The 25,293-nt window shown below is 36.8% G+C and overlaps 1 protein-coding gene across 2 annotated transcripts in view; it reads left to right on the top strand.

Moving 5' to 3' along the window:
• Window positions 1-25,293, top strand: part of LOC145681060 (C2 domain-containing protein 5) — a 244,052-nt gene that overhangs the window by 104,220 nt on the left and 114,539 nt on the right. For both annotated transcript variants that reach the window (XM_081752409.1, XM_081752411.1), the window contains 3 exons: window positions 5,376-5,588; window positions 12,275-12,377; window positions 20,002-20,106. In XM_081752409.1, coding sequence (XP_081608535.1) covers window positions 5,376-5,588; window positions 12,275-12,377; window positions 20,002-20,106 — 421 coding nt within the window. The remainder of the gene's footprint in view (window positions 1-5,375; window positions 5,589-12,274; window positions 12,378-20,001; window positions 20,107-25,293) is intronic.

Raw genomic sequence — 25,293 nt, 5'->3', positions numbered from 1 at the left:
TCAGTTTGGACCAGCAGGGGTCCTAGGGGGGGGGGGGGAACGCCCTAGCAACGGTGTTAATGTGCTAAAAAAAAAAAGGTTTAATTTTAACGACAATGCGTGCATTTCTTTATTTTCAATTTCAATGTTGCTTTTCTTTCTACACAACTCATTATTGATCGAATATTCCAGAATGTTCTAGAATTATCAGCAATCTTGGAAAATGTTACAGACTGTTATAGAAGTTTCCCAAAGCTTCGAGAATGTTCTAGAATTTTCAGGATGATCTAGAACCTTCTAGAATGATCCAGGAAGTTCTAGAATGTTCCATAATGTTCGAAATTGTTGTAGAATGTGCCAATATGTTATATTATTTTCCTATAGGTTCGAAAATGTTCTAGAATGTGCACCACTAAGAAGGTACACATTAAGAATACGGGATCATTTTTATTAAAGTTTACAGTTATCATTATCATTATGCTCAGGTTCTTCTCAACCCATTTAATGTTTTGAAAGGAAAGTGGTGGGTTTATGTGTAGATGATGGGAGCCAGACAACAGAACCAACCTAACCTAACCGAATCCAAGTTACTACTACCATTTATACTAATAATAGCACTATTTACTACTACTACCACCTATTACTATTACTGTTTTTACTACTACTACTACCAACTACTACTACTACTACTATTTCTACTATTACTACTGCTACTACTATTACTACCAACTACTACTATTACTATTTGTACTACTACTTCTACTAAAGGCTACCTCCCATATCTAAATACTATTATTTCTGTGGCGCCCCTGAAGTTTACCTGCTCCAGGTTGAGTATCGCCAGTCTATATAGAGTAGTGACACTATTTCCACAAAGAAACGTCTTTCAGATTTACGGTAAGAATTACTTATTCAGAAGCATAATTAATTAAAATTATAGATTACTGAGAAACAACTTTTCTGGGAGGTACATTGACAGAAAGTTAAATACATGTCAGTTTCATCTTCAAATTACTTAATGCTCTTTGGCACCAGTGTGCTGAAATAGCACCAAAGAAAGTTAACAGGCAACGATGGACCGGAGTCTGTGCCATTACATTTATTTACAAGTTTTGTTTAAAAGAAGAATATATAATGTCTACAGACCACAGACATCGTGGAAATACAATGATAGTTTCAGAATTATCACAAAGTACCTAAAATGCCCGTTCTTCGCACAAGGAAAATACGTTTGTAGGAAATGTATTACTCTATAAATTGGAAATTAAATATATGCCAGGGAAACTTTTAAAATATAAGATCGGATCAAGGAAAAATGAAATTGCCAGACAGTTAATTGTATGCCAGTGATATGTTTAAAACGTAACAAGTGAAAGTAAATTGCTAAAGATAAAAGATAGTGAACAATGTATTAAATGGAATTTAAGAGTGTTAAGTAATAATAACGTTAAACACAATGCCGAAACGTAAAAGAGGAGGTAATCTAGCCACTAGATAACAGAGGTAGTTTACAAGCAAGTATTATAATAAATCAACTTAGTTAAGTATGAAATAAAATAAAAATAACATTAAATGCAAACCAGACTTTCCTTTCACTACAATTTTCTTCATTCGAATTTAATAGCATTATTGTTGCTTTTCTTTTTAAGTGAATTTCTGTTCACCATATTTTCAATTCTTGCACAACCGTGCATTTCATACATAAAAGTACGAAACTTGTTAAATAGTCACAAATCAATTTATAGTGTGTCATCTATCTCCTATAAACATACTTCCCCCGTGCGATGAACGGGCATTTCAGCTAGTATTAACATAAAAGTGAAAGGAAGTTATACTCTTCCCAGAGCCAATCAATCATAAAGTGAAAGGAAGTTCCGCTTACTCTACCCAGAGCCAGTCAGTCATAAAGTGAAAGGTTGTTCCTTTACTCTTCCCAGAGCCAATCATGTTTCTCCCTTCACTTTTTACATTCTTTGTTTAAAGGTTGAAATATGAAATATGTACGAGAAATAGGAAAGAGAGTGGAAAAAAGAATAAAACAACACAAATACGGCGTCAGATTAAGAAGAGAGAGCAATGGAACATATAAGCACGTTAAAGAAACAGGATAAGAAATATATTGGGAAGGAATAGAAGGGCTGAAGAGGGAAAAGAGAAGTGTGATACAGAAGTGGAAAGAAGTTCAATGGGTTAAGAAACACAGCAAGGATATGTTGATGAATTAAACAAGTGGAATTACGATTCATGAATTATGGACTCTAATACGAACAAAATAGAACAAAAAGAGTTATAGGAAAGAACTAGAAACGTAAATAACATTGTTATGTAGGCAAATATCCGAAATTTAAAATAGGTATACAAATAATTGGAGAAAGTACGTAAAAAGCAGTTAATTAAAAGTTAACGTTTTGTACAAGTAAATGTAAATAAAATTTTTGGGTCACCGCACTAAACTTTCTCCTTCCAATTCCTTAAATTAAATCAGGTTATGCTGAAGTTATAAATGAAACCTTTTCTCGCGAGATACGATCAAAATTATAAAAACCTTTCGAAAAATTTCACCAGAAGAAAACTCACCCCCCCCCAAAAAAAAAAATAAAATAAAATAAAATAAACTACGTCGTGTAGATTTTTCCATATATTAAATAAAGTGACTTATGCAATATTTTAGGGTTATTAAGAAATATTTGTATATGAAGTAACAAAATTCCAGAAGTTGTATTTCACAAAACTGTTAAGAAACTCATCGGAAGAGTAAACGACCCATGCATTATGCAACATTATAGGAATGTTAATGAAAGATGAACAAAAATCGCCTAAGTCGTTCTCGTGAAAGTGGTCTGAAAAGAATCTCACCGTAAGAGTAAATTACTGCTTATAAGGAGTAATTTACCCAACATTATATGTAGACTGATTATAAAATCCTTGCTAAGTGCCAAAATGAAAATGAGAAAAAGGCCAGAACTGGTGGCACATTCTTCTGGCGATTATTTGAACTAGTACCACAGTGAGTATTATATAGTCCGATTTTAACTGAGCTGTGTTAGGCACATAGCCCACATTTTGACATTAAACTGAACTTTTCCATTTTTGGCCCTTAGCACGGATTTTATAATCAGTCTACATATAATTATTAATGAAATATTTATTTATGAAATATGAACAGCACTATTTGCGTTGTTTCTGAAAAAATCGTCTGAAGAAAAAAGAAAGAAAAGGCTCAAGAATGAACTACCCCTCGTAAATTTTTCAGAACGAATGAGTTTTGCCATATTGTCAGGTTATTAATGAAATATTTATTTATTACATATGAACAAAATCCCTTGAGTTGTTCTTGAGAAAATCCGAAAAAGTCTCACTCCCAAGGAAGCTACCCCTCCTAGATTTTTCAGGACATATGAATTTTGCTATATTGCCAGCTTATTAATGAAATATTTATGAAATATGAACAAAAACCGCCTGGCTTGGTACTGAGAAAATCATCAGAAGAAACTCACCTCCAAAAACAAACTACCCATCGTAGATTATTCAGGACAAATGATTTATGTGCCAGGTTATTAATACCAGTTTTGCCATACTGCCAGGTTATTAATGAAATATATATTTATGAAATAACAAAATCGCGTGAGTCGTTTTTGAGAAAATCGTCCGGAAAGAACTCTCACCCCCCCCCCAAGACTAAACTACCACTTCTCGTTTTTTCCCACTGATATGGCTAGTACCACAGTATAGAATTGTTATTGAAAAATTGATTTATGAAACATAAAGAAAATCATTAGAGCCGTTTTTGAGAAAATTGCAAAATTTGATTTTCACCCTTCAGTAAACTATCTTTAATTTTAGAAGTAGAAAGAAAATTCGAAAATACCTACTGGAGAAACACATAAAAACCTTAAGTTTCAAATTTGGCCTCGGTACATTGAACGATATGGCCTCTTAAGAGAGTGTACATCAGTACTGACAGATGTCGAAAAATCACTTTTTCGGTGTGTATGGGCCATGAAACATGTAAATCCGTTGAAATCTCAGATTCGATTTTTTCCACGATCACCGAACTTTCTTCTCTCCTTTTGTCGCTCGAAAGTAAAAAATTAAGGGGAAAGTTTCGTTGGTTCTAGAAAGAATGACCGTGACCTCTTTTCACTTTCTCTTTATGTTCAAGTTATTATTCTTGGATTGATCATACATAGCATGACTGATGAAGGCGATGTTACCTTGCCGAAACAGTTACACAATTGTTATATTATATTTAGTGCTTGGATCAGTTTTGTTTTATTAATAGAAGTAAACACTCACTAACACGTTACCTTCTTTTTCATCTCAAAACGGCTTCTACAATACCATTAAGTGGAAATTCGACAACTTTTTTGCATTCCTAAAGGTCGAACACGATGAAAACTTACAAAGGAAAAGATTTTTTATTTACTCAAAATTAGTATGTAACAATATATTGATTGGTACGTATTCTTACTGCGTCATGATAAAATAAAATAGAAAATAAAAAGTTATTTCGATTACAAGCGAACAAGTTTAACATAGTGTTCACCTCTAGGAATGCTATGTCGCTTCCAGCGGTGAAGTTTGATTAGGCCATCAGCATTGTGAATAATTGTAATTTTTATCGTAAAAGACTGCACTGGAGTATGGGAATTATCTCACATTCTTAACAGACTTTCCAAAGTCGACGAATAGTTCGGACATGACGATATTTCAGACATTGTCTTAAGGGTCCAAAGGCACAAAAATTCGTCGGACTGGCATCAAGACTCTTTTACTGCCGTAAATGAAAGAATTTGGATGCCTGTTTCTTACTCTGTTTGGTGGTAAAAGCGAGCGAGTGGTTTCATCATATTAGTATATTTTAAAAAGGAACTATTCGTACGTCTCTCTCCCGGCATAACCCGGAATACCCACCTATTCCATCTTGCCCGCCCTAGGTTGGCAATTATACAGAAGAATATTTTTTTCTTTTTTTTTTTTTCTACAGAATACCGAACTGTTATAGTCATTTAACAACTAATGTGGACATTTTTTCGAGCTACCCGGTGTTTGAAAGAGCAATTAAACGAGTTTTGGCGAACTAATACTAGTTTTGCACTATTTGTTGACACTTTTTTTTCCTGTTTATTAACATTTCTCTATGTGAAATGGCAAAGTTATGCTTTATCTGGGAATTTGTTTAATAAATAAATAAAAAGTAATCAATGTAGGCATTCTTATGAACGATACATTTTCCTGTGAGAAATATGTTAGTAAAAAAGAACCATTAAAAAACAGACATTCATCTACATGAGAAAATTGATCTGACTTCTAAAGGGATTCCATGTCCGTCTAACCTCGAATCACTTATCAAGCACTTGAATGAAGTATAAAAATGTTGTTTGTTTTTCTTGTAGGTGGACGATGCAGAAGATGTAGATATAATATCTCTATTGATCGACAACAGACCTCCAGAAGGTTTTGATGTTGTAAATATCGAAACTGTACCTGGATTAGATGAGTCCGAAGTTGTTCGGAATTTGCAAATGTTTACCCAAGTGTGGAGATCTCGAGTTCCTGCTGGTCAGGCTCTAGCCCAGTTTGGTAGACATTTTCAAGACTTAGTGCAGGTAAATAAAATAATATAATCTCACTTCTTTATTATGTAAATGTTGTGCAGGGCATTAGTAAATGCCAGTAAATAAGTAAACATGTTAAGAGGACTATAGTAAATATTTGTGTATTTTAATGAATCTCTTGGTTCGGTGATACAAATCACTTTTATTTGTAATGAAAATCTTGCGAAAAATCATATGGCGTCTTCAGAGTAAAAGGTACCAAGGAAATTTCAAATAAAGAAATGGGTGTGTGCAATACTGAAATACTCAGCGTGAAGCAGACCTACAAGGTGTACTTTTCGTAAACACAAACTCTAATTTCATTCACTTTCTTCGAGCTTTATCAACTAGGATAATATAGATAATAATAATAATAATAATAATAATAATAATAATAATAATAATAATAATAATAATAATAATAATAATAAATCACAACCGTCGTGACCATAGACCTTTGTTTTCAACATGGAGGTTTGTTACTATTGTGGTAACTTTTTTTTTAAACCCTCCCCGTACATGATTCTTGATACTTGAAAATGCTCACCATCAATGTATGAACTTTATATACGTGTTTTCATTTTATGTTTTCACTACTGTTTTACGCTACATAACACTGGCTTGTCAAAATTCTGGTATGCATGGTTGTCACACACTTAGAAAATGTGGGAAAGTCACTGAGTTTCATTTTTGTCAGGGAAAATGTAAAAAATTATTGAGAAGTTCTTTAATGTTAGGGAAGTTATTGGAACGTTCTTTAATGTCGGGAAGCAAAGTAGTCGTTCTCGATAATAAAGGCACCTTTGAAGTAATAAGATTATTTGAAATTTAGAGACCAATCAATGCAACAATATAGAATGATAGCTTAGAAATGCATTAAGTTATATCAAAGTGTGTTGAGTTATGATTAATTTATGGTTAGGTTCGTAACACTGAAATCGATTGAGCTACAGCATCCGTAATGTAGAAAGTAGACATATGTTCAGCTCTGACCTGAGCTGAAGTAAATATCTTTTTCTTAACGACGTAAAAAAAAGAAGTAAGTTCTCATTTCGACTCGTTTATATATATATATATTTTGTGCGTCTATTCAAGCATAATTCTTCAACATAGGTGCACCAGTTTTGTGGATTTACTTTTTGTTTGAAAAAGTATTCTCTAGAGGTGATTTCGTATAAATTTCATCAGCATCTGATGATGGTCATCGGAGCTATACTGTGAAACCCTTTAACGATTGAAAATATTAATATCATAATTAACAGACTTCATGATGTAAATGCTCACACATAACTTCAATACAAATGTACCGATTTTGATTAGTCTCTTTTAGTTTCAAACTGTATACTTTCTTGCAGGTTCCATATAATCTTTTTCAGAATGTAATAACAGTCTGGAGTTGGACTGTGAAACTTCTCAACAGCTGACAGTCTTAATACCGTGTGTATGTTCACGTATAATTCCACATTGCGTAGACTGTTATATATATATTTTATAGGAAGTTAGTGGCCTACTTTTAGTTTAGGTATCTAACTAAAGTAATAGGGTTGCGAAAAAGTGGAAAAAATGAGCAAACTTTTGTCAGGGAAATAGGTAGAACTTTGTTAAGGAAAATTAGGGAATATTAGGGAAAACATTTTACAAAAATCTGTGGGAACCATGTTATCGTTGCTACTACAATCAAAGAAATTAAAGTATACAAAAGCATAATTTTTGTGTTTCCAGATGTGGAAGTTGGTTTCTAACTTGCAGAGAAGGAAAAAGTTTGAGGGTTTTTGATGTTTTGAGGACAATAGTGTTTACAGAAAGTGAAACAATGAAGGATTTCACAGTAGCTACAGTCAGCTATCATTTGGATAATGCAATGAGGAGTTCTCGTTTCGAGATAAATATTCGCGGAGCACAGCGAATTAGTCGGGATGTTTGGGGAAAGAGACAACGCAGAGTAATATAGAACGTAATATGAGGGAGGTGAATAACTTAGTATCCTGATTGGATTGGCTTATGTAGGATCCAGTGAAAGTTTTTGTTTGTCATTGAATCTGCCTAGTAGTGCAGGAATTTTAGGTCAAAATTAGGGGTATATACAAAAAAAAATTCATACAAGCAAGGAACTTTGCACAATTGTAGTACTTAACCTCTTTATCAATATACTAAAAGTCCCCTAAAATTGATCTTGAGCTTCGGCCGCCATATTGGAAAATAGCCGCCGATTTTCAGTTTTTCGTCGATAACTCCACAAAGAGCAGAGATAGCGTAAACTATAGAGTAATGATATGTAGAGAATGAAAAAAAAAAAAACATTTTGGTGTATAGTACATCTCTCTATCTTTATTCGTTCAGGAGATATGAAGTTTTAAGTTGTGGGAACATAGTTATTTTGTGCAGATAGTAGTGCCAGTTTCTCTGGCAGAATTCGATCATTAGATTGCATACTTACTCAAATTGTGCATTAAAATGTAGAGGATAAAAATACGACGTTGGTATATATAAGTGGCTTGTAAATCACACAGTAATAACATTTGTAAATCAAGTGGCGATCCGTTTATAATATAAAATAATTATTATAATATAATATAAAATAAGTTTAAAATAATTATTTTTTAGTAGAGATAAACGTCTATTGACCATAGTTAATTTTTCTTAACAAATCTCTAACTTTGACTTAATATTTCTGCAGCGTGTATATTGTTTTGAAAGGTACCACTATCTTTTTATATCTAAGGATGCTAAAATACATTAGAATACAAGAATTTATATTGAAAATTATTATTAAAAATATGTTTTGTTCTTTTGTCTATGCAATTTAAATATTAAATGCATATAATTCATCCTCATTTTGTTGCGAAGTAGGAACATCTGGGTAGTTATCACACGAAACACCCTGGTAATAACCGCTCATTACACGCGAACAAGACAGCCCAGCGTTGAAACAAACACAATTCTTCTTACAATTATCTTTACACCCACAAGATATTATTTGCAAGAACTCAGAAGTAGCAGGTTCCAGATCTGAGCAAACCGGCATCAATTTGTTGTTGATTGTGTCCATCCCCAATATGTAGGCTGTAATGAATTCCCTTTCTATTCGTGCACTTGATGATATACACGAAAAAAATGTTACTTTGTGGCTGCACTTGTTGGGGGTAACACTGCGAATTCAAATATGGAACTTAGTGTTTACTTACCGATGAGGAAATTGTACTCATAAAATGATGATCATCAAAGCTCTAGCTTTTCTTTTCACCATAGAGCTGAAGCAGAAATCTTTCACCAGCCTCGGCTATTGTTTCTTTGGTAGACAATGGATCATTGAACACTAAAACTAATACCCTCAAATCAATCTTTATCTTTCTGAAGAAGACGCATGAAGTTTACCCTTTCAATATAAAAATGAAAATGAAATGAAATCTTTAAATTTACGTTCCACGATTATGCCGGCTAGGCTAAAGGAGACGATGATGATGAGAAATGAATGAAATGGTGGAATGAAGAAAGTGAAGGAAACGAGGAAACCCCGAGAAAACCCATGTACACGGTGTTTGTCCACCACAAAGCTCACTTGGCGGGAGCGGGGATCTCATGCACCAGACGTGAACTCTCTTATCCCGGAGCTACCGTGGCCTCCCTTTCAATATATAGCCGAGATTCTATCACAATCTGTTTGAGCATGCAAAAACAACAGTACATCACATATCTCTTCCCCAAATAATAACTGTTGCTGATAAATATAGTTTTCTGTTGCTTAGTCCCAAAGGCAAGCCTTAGAAACCACAAATCACACTTTTCCTTTATTAACGCTGTTAACAGAATTAAAAGATCAGTGTTCTGACCGATAACAACAGGTACTTAGCATTTTGCATTTTCCAAGGGTACATTAACTATTGAAATATCAGCATTAACTTCTTGGCAAACCTTCACATTTTACTTCAAACAAAGAGCTACTAAGGCATTGTTTATGATAACTTTATTGCGATTACCTAAAAATTCAGCAGGAGTGAGGTCGTAACTGAGTTTTCTTGAAAGTGAATTGTTGCCGACGTTGTACGGACTGTTTGTTCTCTATTCCTCGATTTCTTTAGTCGTTGGCTGTTCAGGATATCATCAAAAACAACGATGCAATTTTCACTCTAATGGGATACTATGTATGAAATGTAGCAGTCAAGAATATCAACGTATGTCGCTAGTTTTGGCTATACAATAGAATGCAGAATGTGGCCTCCATCTAAAACATGAACAGCATTCGTTGATACTTTGAAGTTTCTTTCTTCACATTTAAAAGCTGAAACTGCAGATTACTTGATACCCTTTCTCACTGAGATGTTATCAAATAATGAAGGTGGTTTTGGGAAAAAGTCATATCGGAAGTAATCTTTCAATTGACCAGTTCCTTTTACGACGTAGATAATTTTATGGCTACTAATAACTATATTATTGTCCTAGATTTTTATTCCTGCATTCATTGAAGCCAAAGGGGTAACTTTGTTCTTCCGTTTCAGTTTAAGAGTACTGAAATCATTTCAATGCACAATTTGAGTAAGTATGCAATCTACAGTGACAGAATTCTGCCAGAGAAACCGTACTATCTGCACAAAATAACAAAGTTTCCATAACTTAAAACTTCGTATCTCCTGAATGAATAAAGATAGAAAGATATATTATACACCAAAATGGTTTTTTTTTTTTTCATTCTCTACATATCATTACTCTTTATAGTTTACGCTATCTCTGCTCTTTGTGGAGTTATTGACGAAAAACTGAAAATCGGCGGCCATTTTCCAATATGGCGGCCGAAGCTCAAGGTCAATCTTAGGGGACTTTTAGTATATTGATAAAGAGATCAAGTACTACAACTGTGCAGAGTACCTTGCTTGTATGAATATATATATATATTTCTTTTGCAAAATTCCTGCACTATAGGTATTTCATGTCAAACCAACTTTCACACTCATATAGTAGAAAGGCAGAATTATGCCTTTATAAATAAGTTCTTTGTAATGAGACGCAAGAAAAATGTATATATTATTATAGTAGTAACGTGCATTTTCCATTATTAATTTGCTCTCGATTTTGTTCTTAAATTTCAATGCTACGCGTAGTCGCTTAAGTGTACTGGGTGTCCGGAATGGGACTGGCTTTTTAAAAGTGTATAGTTTTAATATGGTCAGAGATACAGAAAAAAAAAAAATCATATTGAAGGAAAACTCAAAGTTTTATTCAGCAAATTTTCATACTTAAACAACTACCGGTGACAGCGCTAGTATCACCATTAAACAGAAATGGCGTCGGCAGTCGAAAAAGCGCAATGCGTGTGGTGGTTTGCAGAGGCAAAAAGTTTGTTCAAGTTTAACGAAACTTTTGACGTGTTTATCACAAGTATCCTCCTTCACGCAACAGTATCCAGGCGCGAAAGGATCAATTTTTATCAACGGGGAGTGTAGTGAAACAACACAGCGGTGGTAAATCGCGTGTGACAGAAGAAAATGTGGAAACAATAAGAAAGTGTTTCTCACGTAGCCCGAGGAAGTCAATTCACGCAGCGAGCAGGCAATTGGCAATTCCAAAGTCAACAGTGTACGATGTGGTACACAAACGGTTACGTTTGCTCGCCTATAAGTTGCAGTTGTTGCAAGAAATTAAGCCCAGCGGTAAGCCACAGAGAGCAGCATTTGCTACTGAAATTCTGGACAGGATTGATTGATTATGATTTCCTATTGACCGTTGTTTTCTCTGATGAGGCAACTTTTCACTTATCTGGCTGTGTTAACAGACACAGTGTTAAGATATGGGGATCTGAGAATCCACATGCGTACATAGAACATTCTAGAGACAGTCCCAAATTGAATGTTTGGTGTGTTTTAACACATAATGCAGTTATAGGCCCCTTCTTTTTCATTGTTCCTCAGTTACAACATTTGCATGAAATGATATTCCAATTGGTTGGTGTCCCGCCACATTGGAGCCTACAATGAGGGAGTACCTTGATACTGAATTTCCTGGTCGTTGGATAGGCCGTGATGGGCCAATTAGGTGGCCTCCACGCTCTCTTGATGTTAGCCTCTTGGATTTCTTTCTATGGAAGTATGTGAAAGACCTTGTGTATTCTGGTGAAGAGGTGCCTAACCTTGATGAACTGAAGAACCGCATTAGGAATGCGATTGCTTCAGTAACACCTCAGATGCTACAAAATAAATAAAGAGAGATTGAATTTAGGCTAGATATTGTAAGAGTTACAAATGGAGCTCACGTGGAGTTACACTGAGTTAGAATGACTTGTAAGTAGGACCAAATAAACTTTGAATTCTCCTTTAAAATGCATGTTTTTTTTTTCCTTCTGTATCTCTTATCATATTAAAACTATACGCTTTTAAAAACCGTCAGTCCCATTCCGGACACCCTGTCTTTTTCCATAGTATTGTCGGACCATGTACTGCCTTGCTTATGTCAACTTCTAAACGGATTTCTATATATACCAATTTATATATGGCGTGTGTATGTTTCTTACTTTAAGCATGCATCGTTCCCTATCAAATTTACATTATCCACACAGACACTTAATCTTAAGCCATGGAATACTTTATGTGTAGTTTGCCTCTGTTACATATGTAGTTTGCCTCTGTATTATCTGATTATACTTGTAAAATAGTGGAAATTATTTAATGGAATAATTTAATGGAATTTATTATTTACTTATATTGCAGGGAGTTTTCTTCAAATTACGAAAAATGACTCCATGCGCTTTGTGTGATCTGCAGTTTAGAGTGGAACTACCAGAACAAGATGAAATGCAAGTTTCTCTACTAGGTAAGTCTGGATTATTGCATAGCTTATAAAAGATTTATAAATTTATTATTTCGCTTAATGTAATGGGCTTTACTTGCATATACTTTTATCATCAGTCGGGCTTTTTAAGGAAAGGGGAATGTGTGAACGTAGTAAGTTTAGGATATCTGCTGATCTGGAAAACCGAGAAAAGTCTGGCGTTTTTAAAATTACTTTTACATCTAGTCTCAAAGGATATTTTTTCTGATGAAAAGGTTTGTTTTAAAATACTTTTGAAGTTTGTTTACTCTGATTGGAAATACATTTCAGTTAATACAATACACATCTGAATGATTTTGGTTTTCTGATGATCTGTGGTGGTGTTCATAGTATTTTCTCTTTAGCTGTTTCTAAATTGTGAAATTGCTGTTTTCTTTATAAGGACAATGACATTAAATCGTTTTGTCTTTGTACTCACCAAGAAAATTCTCTGCATCCAAAGTGTTTACAATTTTGCTTATTTTACATTTTACGTAGCCGTTGAAACGTCTTCGTTTACTGTTTAAGTACCATCGTGATAGGGGTACTGAAAACCAAAAAAAAAAAAAAAAAAAAGTGTAAGTGCTATTCTATAGTAATAAGAAGCTAAAAAGGAAGTTCTGCTATTTTCACGGATAGATCATATTGATGACAAAGAAGGTAAAAGAATAGATCATGTTTCTACGGGTAGATCATGTTCAGTACGTTTCATCCCAATATGAAACTCTCATAAGCTTCTTCAGTTCTTCGTTAATTCTGTTCTTATCATATCTGTATTTATAGATACAGTAATTGCACTTATATTTCCGTTGAAAATCTTAAAACTCTCTTGACCGACTCAAGCCAAACATTACTTCATAAAATTCACCTTGAGTTTTCTCCCGACTCCACATCCGTAATAGATAGTAACCAGTAAATAGCATCCAATAAGCTAAATTTTCAGAAGAGATAAGTTTAACACAGTATCTATAACATCTATGAGTTTTCCTGAACAATTTCGGCCACTTAATTCTGTGGTTATTTTCACCAGACTGTCACGCAGATGAATACTTGTTCGCTGTACATCTGACCATTTTCGATTCGGTGCTGCCACCTGGCATATACTGGAACTATAAATTTGGTGGCGCGAACAGTGTTGCTGTCTGACCTTGTAGGTACGTGAGGGTTGGTAGTGAGTGTTATTAAATTGCGCCGAAAATCAACTGGTATTGGAAGAGTTACGTAATGGGTCTTTTGTATGCTAAGTTTTCGTACATACGTATTGTGAAACAGTGTCGGGAAAATGGATTAACACTCGGGGTGACTACTGCAAAAGCTATTGTAGTCCGTTACACAAATGCTCCCCTTGCGAAACATGCACACACCAAAACCACTAGGAGAGCTCCTTCATGGCTAAGCTGTTAGCGTAAGCGCCGTTGGCGTGGGAGACTCGGGTTCGATTTCCGGCGGGAGCTCATGTGGTTCGGATTCCACGTTAATCAGTAGGTCCACGTCTCATATAGCCTCGCTGCTGAACGGGACGTTAAACTCAAAATCAACTTAACTCAACGAAAACCACCGGGAGAAGGGCTGCAAGCAAAATGTCACCCGTAGTGCTAAGGAGATCTGTCGATTGATGTGTCAAGAAAATCCTCCGACGCCCGACGCAACGTGATATGGTTCACAGATTCCATCTCGCACCGTCAACAAAACAATTTGCAAGCGCCTCAGGTTGAAGTGTGTACGGAAGGCCTGTGTATACTACCTGCTACCGTGTCGCATTGACGAACGTAAAATAAACTATAGGAAACTGTAGGAAACTGCAAGGAAAAATACCTGGCGTGTTCCAAATTGAAGAAAGTTGTTACAGTGGGTGAATCATATGTCATCTCACTGCTGGTGGTCACACTCGGGAGATCACATACTGTGACATTGACGGCAAGAGGCACAGCAGCTTCGTCAGTGCAGGGAAAGTTTCCCTCGTGGCTTTATGGTTGTTACTGGATTCCGATATGAGGGTAAGTTTATGATACGCAAGGTGGATAAAAAACGTGAAGGTGAATGCCAGATACTTTCAAGAATCCATTCGAGCGCCTATCTATCTGAGAGCAATCCCACAATTGTATGGAAATCTCACAATCTAGGTGATGATCAATACGAACAAAGCTTCGAGTCATACCACCAGAACATCACTACGTTTTTATCAGGAAATGACAGAGGAATTAGGAATTCGTGTCATTCCGTTTGAAGACATTCCTGTAAAAAGCCCATGTGCCGGTCCAATGAATTTTTGCGCATTTGGACTGTTGAAACGACGTCTTCAGCATCGTCGCCCGCGCCCTCTGAATGATCTATGGAAAGCTAGCAGGAAGGAGTGAGACATAATTTCCATATTTGTCATGCTCTGGAGCTTGCTGCAATGAACATGCTCTGGAGCTTGTTGCGATGCCGTGTGATGGTCCATAATGCTGGTGCTCCAATAGAACATGATCGGTGGAGGCGGCGCGGTATCCCTTAAGGTAGGTACCCGTCAAAAATGGTCAGATATAAAGCGAACAACCTTCTTTATCTATTCTCTTTATGAATATACTGTGGCTGTTAGATGTAAGATTCTGAACTTGAAGCTTCGTTATGGATTGAAAGTATGTTGTTTGGCTGGGAAACCGCTTCGTAGTTTTTCTTTCTTTTCTTTTTTCTTTCTTGGCGATTTTTTGTAGCAAGTATTTGCGATATAACTACCTTCCTGCAAACTCGGACAAAATGAGGTTCTAACCTAGACATTACTCATTATCATGATGTAACTTACACATATGACATTACATGTGTGCTGATTACATTCTTTAAATGAATATCCAGTAAGCGACTTAGGCTTGAATTCAGGCATGTGCTTCATACTTAGAACATCATAGTGAAGAATACATCTAATTATCGTCAAACACAGCACATGTTCAAACGAATCATTGTTACTCAGAATTTGTGAAAGAAGAAAAAGGCAAGACGCGCCTTTGGTGCACAAGGTTCCGGGTTCAATGTTTCAGAAACTGGACAAATGCAATCGAAATTATGATAGAAGAGAAAAATTCAAATTGATTAGACATTAAAGTAGTGCTAGTGAGTGAAATAATCAATGATCCTGAGCCAGGTAGGTAATGGTAATGGTAGACAGACGTTGGCAGGTAATGGTAGATAATATCAAGAAGTGTTGGCGCACAGTAGCAACTAACTAAATAAATAAATAGAAATAAAATAAAAATACATAAATAAATCAGAGTAGTTGTTGTGTAGTGTATGCTGCTGCTATGAAATTAAGAGAGGAGGTACAGAATAAGAAACGAAATCTTATTAAAGAATTGGAGAAATCACCCACCAAGGGTGCCAGAATTAGGAAGTCATGGGCAGATTCCCGAAAGGAAATGCGCAAAATTTACTAGAAGCAAATCTGAGACCCCTCCAGTGCCAGCTGCTGAAAAATGGCGTAGAGAACTTACAACATTCAGCCTATAACCATGTTTTTAACGCAAGTAAAGAGTGCTACTCTGAAGTCATTACGGTTACTGAATGTGTCGCTTTCAGTCTTACGTAGACATACCTGAACATAAAGGAACATGTGCTGCAGATAGTTCCAAAGAAGTATGATAAGTCTCTTCAACTCTTCAGCTGTCCTTCTACAACTTGTCTACGGGACGAAGGAGGCCCAGGTTGTAGTTTGGCAAACTCAGGAGCCATCTTCGATAAGATTCTGTTGCGTGATATGGGTGCAGTTGAAAAAAGAAACAAATAGTGACACAGGAAGAATCTGAACACATGCAGAACCAAATACGTGATCCAACTCCGAGTCAGTTCCACACCAAATCAAACATTCGAGGTCATACATAATCTGCACTTCACAATGATAGACGGCACAATCTGTAATTCTATAACTCATAACAAATCTGTATGATGCAACTCCAAAGGAGATGATGAGCACATTGTAATAGCAGGGCTCCAGGCCAGAAAATATTGCCACACTTGGTTTTGGATTATCTATTTATCACGTCCGGATTCATTTCATGGAATGGGTGTTTCAAGTAGCATGCCGATTAGCTATGTGCAAGTGGCAAGTACGGAAAGAAGACAAGCTAGTCGTGCAGAAGAAGGAAGAAATACAACAATTCTTGAAGGTCCGTCTCGGGCTCATAAATTAACCAAGGGAAGACGGTAGAGGTACCTCAAATGACGGCAACACAGTTCGACGCTTCGGTCAGAATCCACAGGCAGTTGCTGCAAAATAGGTCTCAATGAAGAACTAATAGACAAATGTGCCGTGATACTACAGACCTTGTGAATTTAACATTGTAGTTAACATACTGTATATAAATGACATCTTTAACCTGTATCTCAAACATCACTTGCAATTCTACATACCTGCGTTCGTGTACAGTTCTGGTTCGTAGATCCTCAGTCATCGGCGACTATATATTACCCATTGGAGAAATGCCGGAAGAGTCCCAGGAGGTGCAATATAAGCACATCAAGCAGTATCAGAAACATCATTCTGAAAAATGTTTTAGAAAAGAAACAGTACAGGATGTACTACTACGGCAGCTCGTCACAAACGATCCAAAAATCTCAACACCTAGAGAACCCATGGTCCAGAAAAACAAAACAATATGTTGTCTCCTTCTGTGCTTGAGCTTCTGAAAGCGATAAGAGAACCTGAACTCCACCGTCTTCTGCAGATAAATCAGACTAATGTATTAGAAACTACTGACATGCAGACATGTTCTCATATATGATGTACATACACTTCCGTAATTGTATTTCATAATGGGACCATTCTGTTTTGTTTCAGTCCCAATATGACATTAAGTTTGGAAACGCTCAAAGTTTCATTTCTTATTAAAGGAGAAGGATTCGTGGACCACTGCATTTATGGAAGAAGGCAGGAAGCTAGCCTGCGAAAATTGTGTCAACTCGTACTTGTCGCCAACGATATGATTTTATCCATATTGATATGTACTGGAAATATTCCTTAAATGTTTGTATATACAGGATGCTAAAACTTTCTCTGCTAATATGTACAACTTTTTTTTTTTTTGATTGCGTGTGTTAATTTGATAGCACTTGTCGATACAGACTTGAGAAATAAGAGTATATATACACGTGTACTCTTGCATACCCATGTATAGCATGTGGTAATGTACAGCTCGTAACTCTGCACTGTTGGTATGTTATAGGTCTAAACGTGAAGTAAGGTATAGTGGTCCAAAATCCACTGTTCCACCTCAGATAGCAGTGTGGCAGCATCGCAGATGTACTTGGCCCTCGGACGTAACTGTATGGTTAGGAAGAGGTAGAATGAAGAAGGTGTGTGGCCAAGAGAAAACGCGAGCTTGGATTTCATACTCAGGGTCGTGTGTCTGTCTGGCCAACGTTCGAGCAGTGAACGGGTGCGTTGTTTACCAGGAGAAGGACTCCTTTTGTGAGCATGCCACACTGTGTGATTTCACAGAAGCCGGCAACGCACGCAGCAGTGAGGCATAGTATATCCTGGTAATTGTGCATGGAAAGCAAGTTGTAATACTCCATGCTGATCCCAAACAAACGTGATCATCATTTTAGTCTCTTAGATTTGAACATGGACTTCCTTTGGCGGTGGTACATCTGTGTATTCGATTGCTATTTCTTTCTTTCTTTCGTTCTTTCTGTATTTACGCAAAGGAGTGACTCAAGGAAGGGTTCGGACCTTCAACTCCGGGATCATATCGGTCTTTAAGGTTGGTTCTAGGATTTGGGAAGGAATAGACCTGGCCTTCTAGAAGGTACTATCGAGGCCTTCGCCTGGTGGGAGTGAAGGAAACCAGGGAAAACTTAGTCAAACCAATGATATCGTGCCGACGTACCACCACCAAAGGAAGTCCATGTTGAACTCCGAGCGACCAAAGTTTGCTTTCCAGGCAAAGGTACCACAATTACTAGGATATACTATGCCTCACTGCTGCGTGCGTTGTGGGATTCTGTTAAATCCTAGAGCGTGACATGCTCACAAATGATGTCCTCTTCCTGGAAAACAACGCACCCGTTCACTGCTCGAACGTTGGCCAGACAGACACACGATCCTGAGTATGAAATCCATTGTAGTTCGCGTTTTCTCTTGACCATACACCATCTTCATTCTACCTCTTCCTAACCATACAGTTATGTCCGTGGGACAAGTACATCTGCAATGCTGCCACGCTGCTATCTGAGGTGGAACAGTGGATTTTGGAACCACTGCACCTCACTTCACGTTCGGACCTATAACACACCAACAGTGCAGTTACGAGCTGTACATTACCACATGTCATACATGGGTATGCAAGAGTACATGTAAAATTTCAGCGCTCTACGACATGTGAAATGGGTCAGGGTAAAACTTTCTCGGGCAGTTCTCGCTAGCCCGCAAATTTCAAAGGAATCACACATGTGCAAATTACCCAGAAACTATTGATTTGCGACCCCCGGTTCATATAGGTGAAAATGTTCCAAAGCACTTACAGAATATCTCCTTGTAAGGAATGCATAGAATTACCAGTCACCATATATATATATATATATATATATATATATATATATATATATATATATATATAAAATATAGTATAATTGGTAGCTTGGTTGATACAGCATTCGTTGAGCAAATGAGGGTTCGGAGATCGAGTCGCCACAGTTCAACTGTCAGTTTTTTTTTCTTTTGTTTTTTTTTTTTTTGTTTGTTCCGTTGTATAAATGCCCTCTTCCGTTTTAGTAATTTTACGCAAGTTTTAATAAAGTTCGGAACGAAAGACAGGAGACCTTAAGGTTCCCCTCTTAAATAGGATCATGTTATCACTACTCTTTTATTTATCATACTGTGATGAGCACCTCACCAATGTATAAATAGCATAATCACATGTTTGGTTGTTCAAGAGTAGCATCTCTTTTCAGCGTCAAGGGTATATAAGACGTGGACGTACAGTTAAAGATGGAATCCAAAGTATTGTAATGCTTTGAGATTTCAACTCATGTACCGGAAATAGAACCAAGGACCAAGTGCACTGAAGGCACGCACGCTAGCCACCAGACCAGTAGGGAGGGCATAAAGACGAGTTGTTTTCAAGTGGACACATCTTGTTTGTGAGCTTTCTGGGAGTATTTCCGTTGCAATTAATTTGATAGTCATCCAATCAATTATTACATGTCCTTTCATTTACATTTATCATTGATAACCTTAGACTTCAGTGTGTAATTGTAAGTACAGTTAATTTCAGAGAAGTGCTCCATATATTATAAAATGCATATGCAGTTTTAGATTTTTAATGTTAACAAATTTTATATAAAGGTAATAACACTGACACAACACATCGTAAATGGCTGTGACCAGTTAGGTGTCACACATTCAACTGAGTGGTGTGTGGTCAGCACATCTGCTACCGATTATATTTTTCTGGCTCTAGACCGAAGTAGAAAAGTTGGGTCAGTCTAGGGAATTCTGTGTTCTCTCCGGAGGTCTAACAAGATAGCACATTACTAAAGGCAAGTACACAAATTACTCGGATACACTTAAGCAATAAATTTGGTAAGCAATATATTTTTTAAAAATATGTTCATGAAGTGACTAATTTGTTTCTTTTTAAACTTTCTTCAACAGGAATGGCTTTAGGATTAGGTGACTTAGAAGAGAAGCGCAATAATTTTAAACCGAAGAAAAAAGGATTTAGTCATTCGACTAGCAAAGAAACATTTAAGAAATCAGGTACAGTTCACTGTCTGTTTTTCCTTATGTTAATATCTCTGTAATTTATTTATTTATTTATTTATTTATTTATTTATTTTTGCTTAATTTGTGAGAGTCATGCTGCGTAGTGCTATAGTAGTAGTAGTAGTAGTGTAAAAAAATGAATTAAAAAAATCACTTATTATCACATTGAAAATCATTTAATGCATTTTCATTTATCTCAGATGCTCTACACTTTCTCATATATTTGTAGACGGATATAACTGAAAGTCAAATTTTCGCCGTATCACTGGTGACATTACTAAGATGGTGAAAAATGAAATGTAAGATTAGGAAAAAAAAAAAAAAAAAGACTTCATGGAAATAGCAAGATTGCTAGAACTCGAATGAAACATACACATAATGTTCATACATATACATTGGTGAAAACATTTAGAATTACAATGTTGTAATTCACGGATCTGATCCCAGGTTCTCTTTTATTTTGAAATCACTTGCATAGCAAGATCCAGATGTTCATACATGTAGCACACTTTGTTCCGTGTAACGTGGGTTCCTGTCACCACGGCATGGCGCGTCCTCAGGTTGCGGATCGAGGAGAAGGCCTCTAGATATAGAGGTTAGCTGCGAATATACCGGATAAGCAGTCACGGACAGACGACTAGGAGTGGTCCTCCAGCTTGGGGGTTTGGGTAAGGCTAACAACCTCATCCTGTTAAAAAAAAAAAACTTGTTCAGAAACATTCACAAAAGCCTCGGACAAGGACTGATAACTTGGCACGACCTCAGCAAAAGGAAAGAGACATGAGATTTAGAACTTGGAATATTAGTAGTCTTTATAGGGTAGGCACGTTAAAATCCGTAACGAGTGAGTTAGAGAAATACAGGATGGACCTAGTAGGAGTTCAGGAAGTTAGGTGGCAAGAAAATGGATCTGTGAAATTCGGAAATTTTACGTTGTTTTACGGGGAAGGAAATAAAAATCACCAGTTAGGAACAGGATTTTTTGTTCACAAATGAATATTACCAGCAATTAAACGGGTTGAATTTGTTGCTGACAGACTTTCTTTTATTACTTTTAAAGGACGGTGGTGTGATGTTATTGTTTTAAATGTACATGTCCCAACTGAAGATAAGAACGACGATATAAAAGACGGTTTTTACGAAGAAGTGGAACGGATATTTGACCAACTCCCGCGATACCATATGAAAATTCTATTAGGGGATTTCAATGCGAAGTTAGGACGAGAGGATATTTTCAAACCGATTATAGGGAACGAAAGTTTGCATAAGGAAAGTAATGACAACGGTGTTAGACCCGTGAACTTTGCAACATCCAAAAACCTAATCGTGAAGAGTACAAAATTCCCACATCGTGACGTTCATAAATACACTTGGACATCACCAGACGGGAAAACACATAATCAAATTGATCACGTTTTAGTAGATAGAAGAAGGCAATCTAGCATAATTGATGTCCGGTTGTTTAGAGGGGCTGATTGTTACACTGATCACTACCTGGTAGCGGCGATAATACGAGAAAGATTATCGTTGAATAAAGGTAATATTCAATGTCCGAAAACGGAGAGATTTAATTTAAAGAAATTAGAAGAGAACTAGGTAAGAGAGGAATACCAGATTGAAGTTTCGAATAGATTGTCAGTTTTAGAAGATTCGGAGTGCACTAGTGTTGAGGATACTTGGATCGAAATTAGAGATAGCATTAAAATTTCAGCAAAAGAAAAATTGGGACACGTAGGAACAAACCATGGTTCTACCAAGAATGCATTAAACTAGTAGAGAAGAGAAAACAGGCGAAATTACGCTGGCTACAAAATCCGAATGAAATTACAACAAAACAAAATTTCGCACATATCAGGCGGGAAACTTCCAAAACTTTTAGAACAAAGAAACGCGATTTTTTGAAAGCTAAAATTAAGGAACTTGAAGATAATAGTAAAAATAAAAACATTCGGGACATGTATAAGGGGATCAGCGAATTTAAGAAAGGCTGTCAACCTCGTGCTTATATACTAAAGAAAGCTGACGGTACGGTTCTCACTGATACGGTTAGCATCTTAAATGGATGGAAAGATTTCTTTGACGATTTGCTGAACACGCAGCCAAAAACTAATGTGCGTGGAGAAAAGGAGATACACACCGCAGAACCGTATATTCCAGAACCCAACCGAATAGAAGTAGAAACTACTATAAAGAAATAAAAGAAACACAAATCTCCGGGTGTAGATGAAATTCCGGCTGAGTTAATTTTAGCTGGAAGCGAAAACTTGTGGAACAAGGTACACAAACTCATTCTCCTTATCTGGAACAAGGAAGAATTGCCACAAGAGTGGAAAAAATCAACCATTGTTCCAATTCACAAGAAAGGCGACAAAACTGACTGTAATAATTATCGAGACATTTCTCTTCTGTCAACATCCTATAAAATCCTTTCAAATATTCTATTAGCAAGATTGACCCCATACGTAGATAAAATTATTGGAGATTATCAGTGCGGATTTAGACGAAATCGATCAACTATCGACCAGATATTTACCATTCGCCAAATACTCAAAAAAAAAAGTGGGAATACAATACCACGATACATCAACTATGTATTGATTTTAGAATGGCGTACGACTCGGTTAGGAGAGAAACATACAACGTTCTTACAGAACTTGGAATACCGAGAAAGCTAATTAGATTAATTCAGATATGTTTAAATGAATCCCAAAGTAAAGTCCGGGTAGGAAAATTTTTGTCCACGAGCTTTCACGTCGAAAATGACCTGAAACAAGGAGATGCGTTGTCGCCATTATTATTTAACTTTGTTCTGGAATACGCTATAAGGAAAATCAAAGATAGCAACTAGGGCCTAGAGTTGAACGGTATTCACCAAGTCATGGCATATGCTGATGGCTGATGATGTAAATGTAATAGGGGATGATAGGAGAACAATAGAAAGAAATGCAGAGATCTTATTAAACGCTTGCAGGGACATGGGTTTAGAAGTAAATGCAGAGAAAACTAAATACATGGAAGTGCGTCTGGACCTTAATACGGCAAATTATGGATATGTTTAAATATTAAATAATACTTTTCAAATATCTATGATCAATATTAACAGACGAAAATCATATTCACGAAGAAATTAAATGTCGACTAAAAGCAGGGAATTCGTGTTACTATTCGGTTTAAAATCTCTTGTCGTCGCGAATTCTGTCGAGGAATAATTTGAAGCTTAATATATACAAAACGATAATCATTCCTGTTGTTCTGTATGGTTTCGAAACATGGTAGCTTACTCTGAGGGAAGAACATAGACTGAAAGTATTTGAGAACAAGATCCTGAGACGAATATTCGGACCCAAGAGAAACGGGAATGTGGAATGGCGATAACTTCATAACGAGGAACTACATAATTTGTACGGTTTACCCAACATTGTTAGGGACGTCAAGTCTAGGAGGCTTAGGTGGGTAGGTCATGTAGCTAGAAGGGGAGAAAATAGAAACGCTTTCAAAGTCTTGACTGGAAGACCAATCGGAAAACGACCATTAGGAAGACCTAGGCACAGATGGGAGGACAATATTAAGATGGATCTCGCAGAGAAGTCAGTAGAGAGCTTTTGTGAACGCGGCATTGAACCTCCGGGTTCCATAGGCCATAGAGTTATCTATTGAAGCTTTCCTAGCGACGTATTGTGAACAGGTCTTCTCGGGCTAGCAGCCTGAAGATGAGGACGATGTCAGCCCTCGAAACGTCGCAAGATATAACAGTATTTACCTGGCTGCTAGCCCGAGAAGACCTGTTCGCTATAGATTTAGTTAGTTAGTTAGTTGCACACTTTGTTCAATTTTGAATCACAACTTACACCTAGGTCCCTTTTACAGCATTGCTGAACAAGCCAGTTCTGGTCCTCCACACGCCTTTTGATATTCACATATCTCACTTGATTGAACACCGGAATGTTGAGCAAATACATCTTCTCTCAGCTCCTTCGGAAATAAAACCTTCGTACGCATGACGCACTAATCAATATTTCTCTGAATGAAAACCAGAGACGGACGGGTTGTGTAACTTATTTCCCCATTTTCCATATCTGAATACCAGTAAGACCCTGTATGGTGAGTGCGAATACCCGTTAGATTGCTTGTCCGTCTAGTGACATACATACGACCGTCGTTGTGTCCGAAACAGAAATGGCTTATCGCTGAATATCACTGCATTCCATTCGCCTCGCCACTGCTGTTTCTACCAATATCACCGAAGACGCTCTCGGCGATGAGCGGGTATTAAAAGTAATCATGCGAGACAAACGTGGTGACATTGACTGCGTTCAATAATCTATTATTTAGTGTTCATGTGCTCACGTGGGGGCAGTGGCTGTCATTATACTACCGGTTGCTATTCTGTAAATTTCTTTTAACCAGGCGCGCTCCTCCCAACATATAGCTACATTATCGATGGACCATTGACACGTCAGAACCCATGCGATCAGCATTTCTGTGGAGCGACCATTTGGCCTCTTGCAGTTTAAGCTACGATCGAAGTTACATACTTGCCGAATAGGCATTTGTTGTCATCGTCTTAGCATTACAAACACAGAATGTGATCTACACAAAACGGATTCGCATACACACAGCTATACTTGTCGTGTTGTCTGTTGATCTTCAAACTACTAGCAGCATGCCCTCTACAGATACTAGCATCAGCATGCTTTTTACAGTCACATATCCTGTGGTGCAAATTTTGTTCGAATTTGGTATTCTGAAATGCGTTTCCCTCAGTATATGTTAGTATTTTTATCGATTTCCTTATTTTCTTTCTTTATCCTACAAACTTTTTCATCGTCGTAAAGGGACACGGTGCCTTAGTGGAGAGCGCTACTTTCCCAAAGAGTACACACATGGTAACTGTATTTTCCTTCAATGAAGCTATTCACCTTAGTTACAAGATGAAAGACGAAGGCACGGCACTCTCCTGCGTGAAATGTGGAATTTTGAAAAAGCTTTAAACAGAGTACATCCTTTGTTTTGTGAAAGTTTCACAACCTAACCGTTTATTAGTGGTAGAATCTGACATAAATGATAATAACCTTAATAAACTATAGTCTATATGATGACATAGCTTATTACATACATGATTGATAGCGCCCCACTATGGATGCAGTAAGATGCGAGTACGGATCGTAGAAACTCAGAGCT

This window comes from Thermobia domestica, chromosome 3 (genome assembly GCF_964235325.1).
Source record: "Thermobia domestica chromosome 3, izTheDome1.hap1.1, whole genome shotgun sequence".
Taxonomy (NCBI): Eukaryota; Metazoa; Arthropoda; class Insecta; order Zygentoma; family Lepismatidae; genus Thermobia; species Thermobia domestica.
The sequence above is the reverse complement of the archived record's forward strand: the minus strand, read 5'-3'. Positions and strand labels throughout refer to the sequence as shown.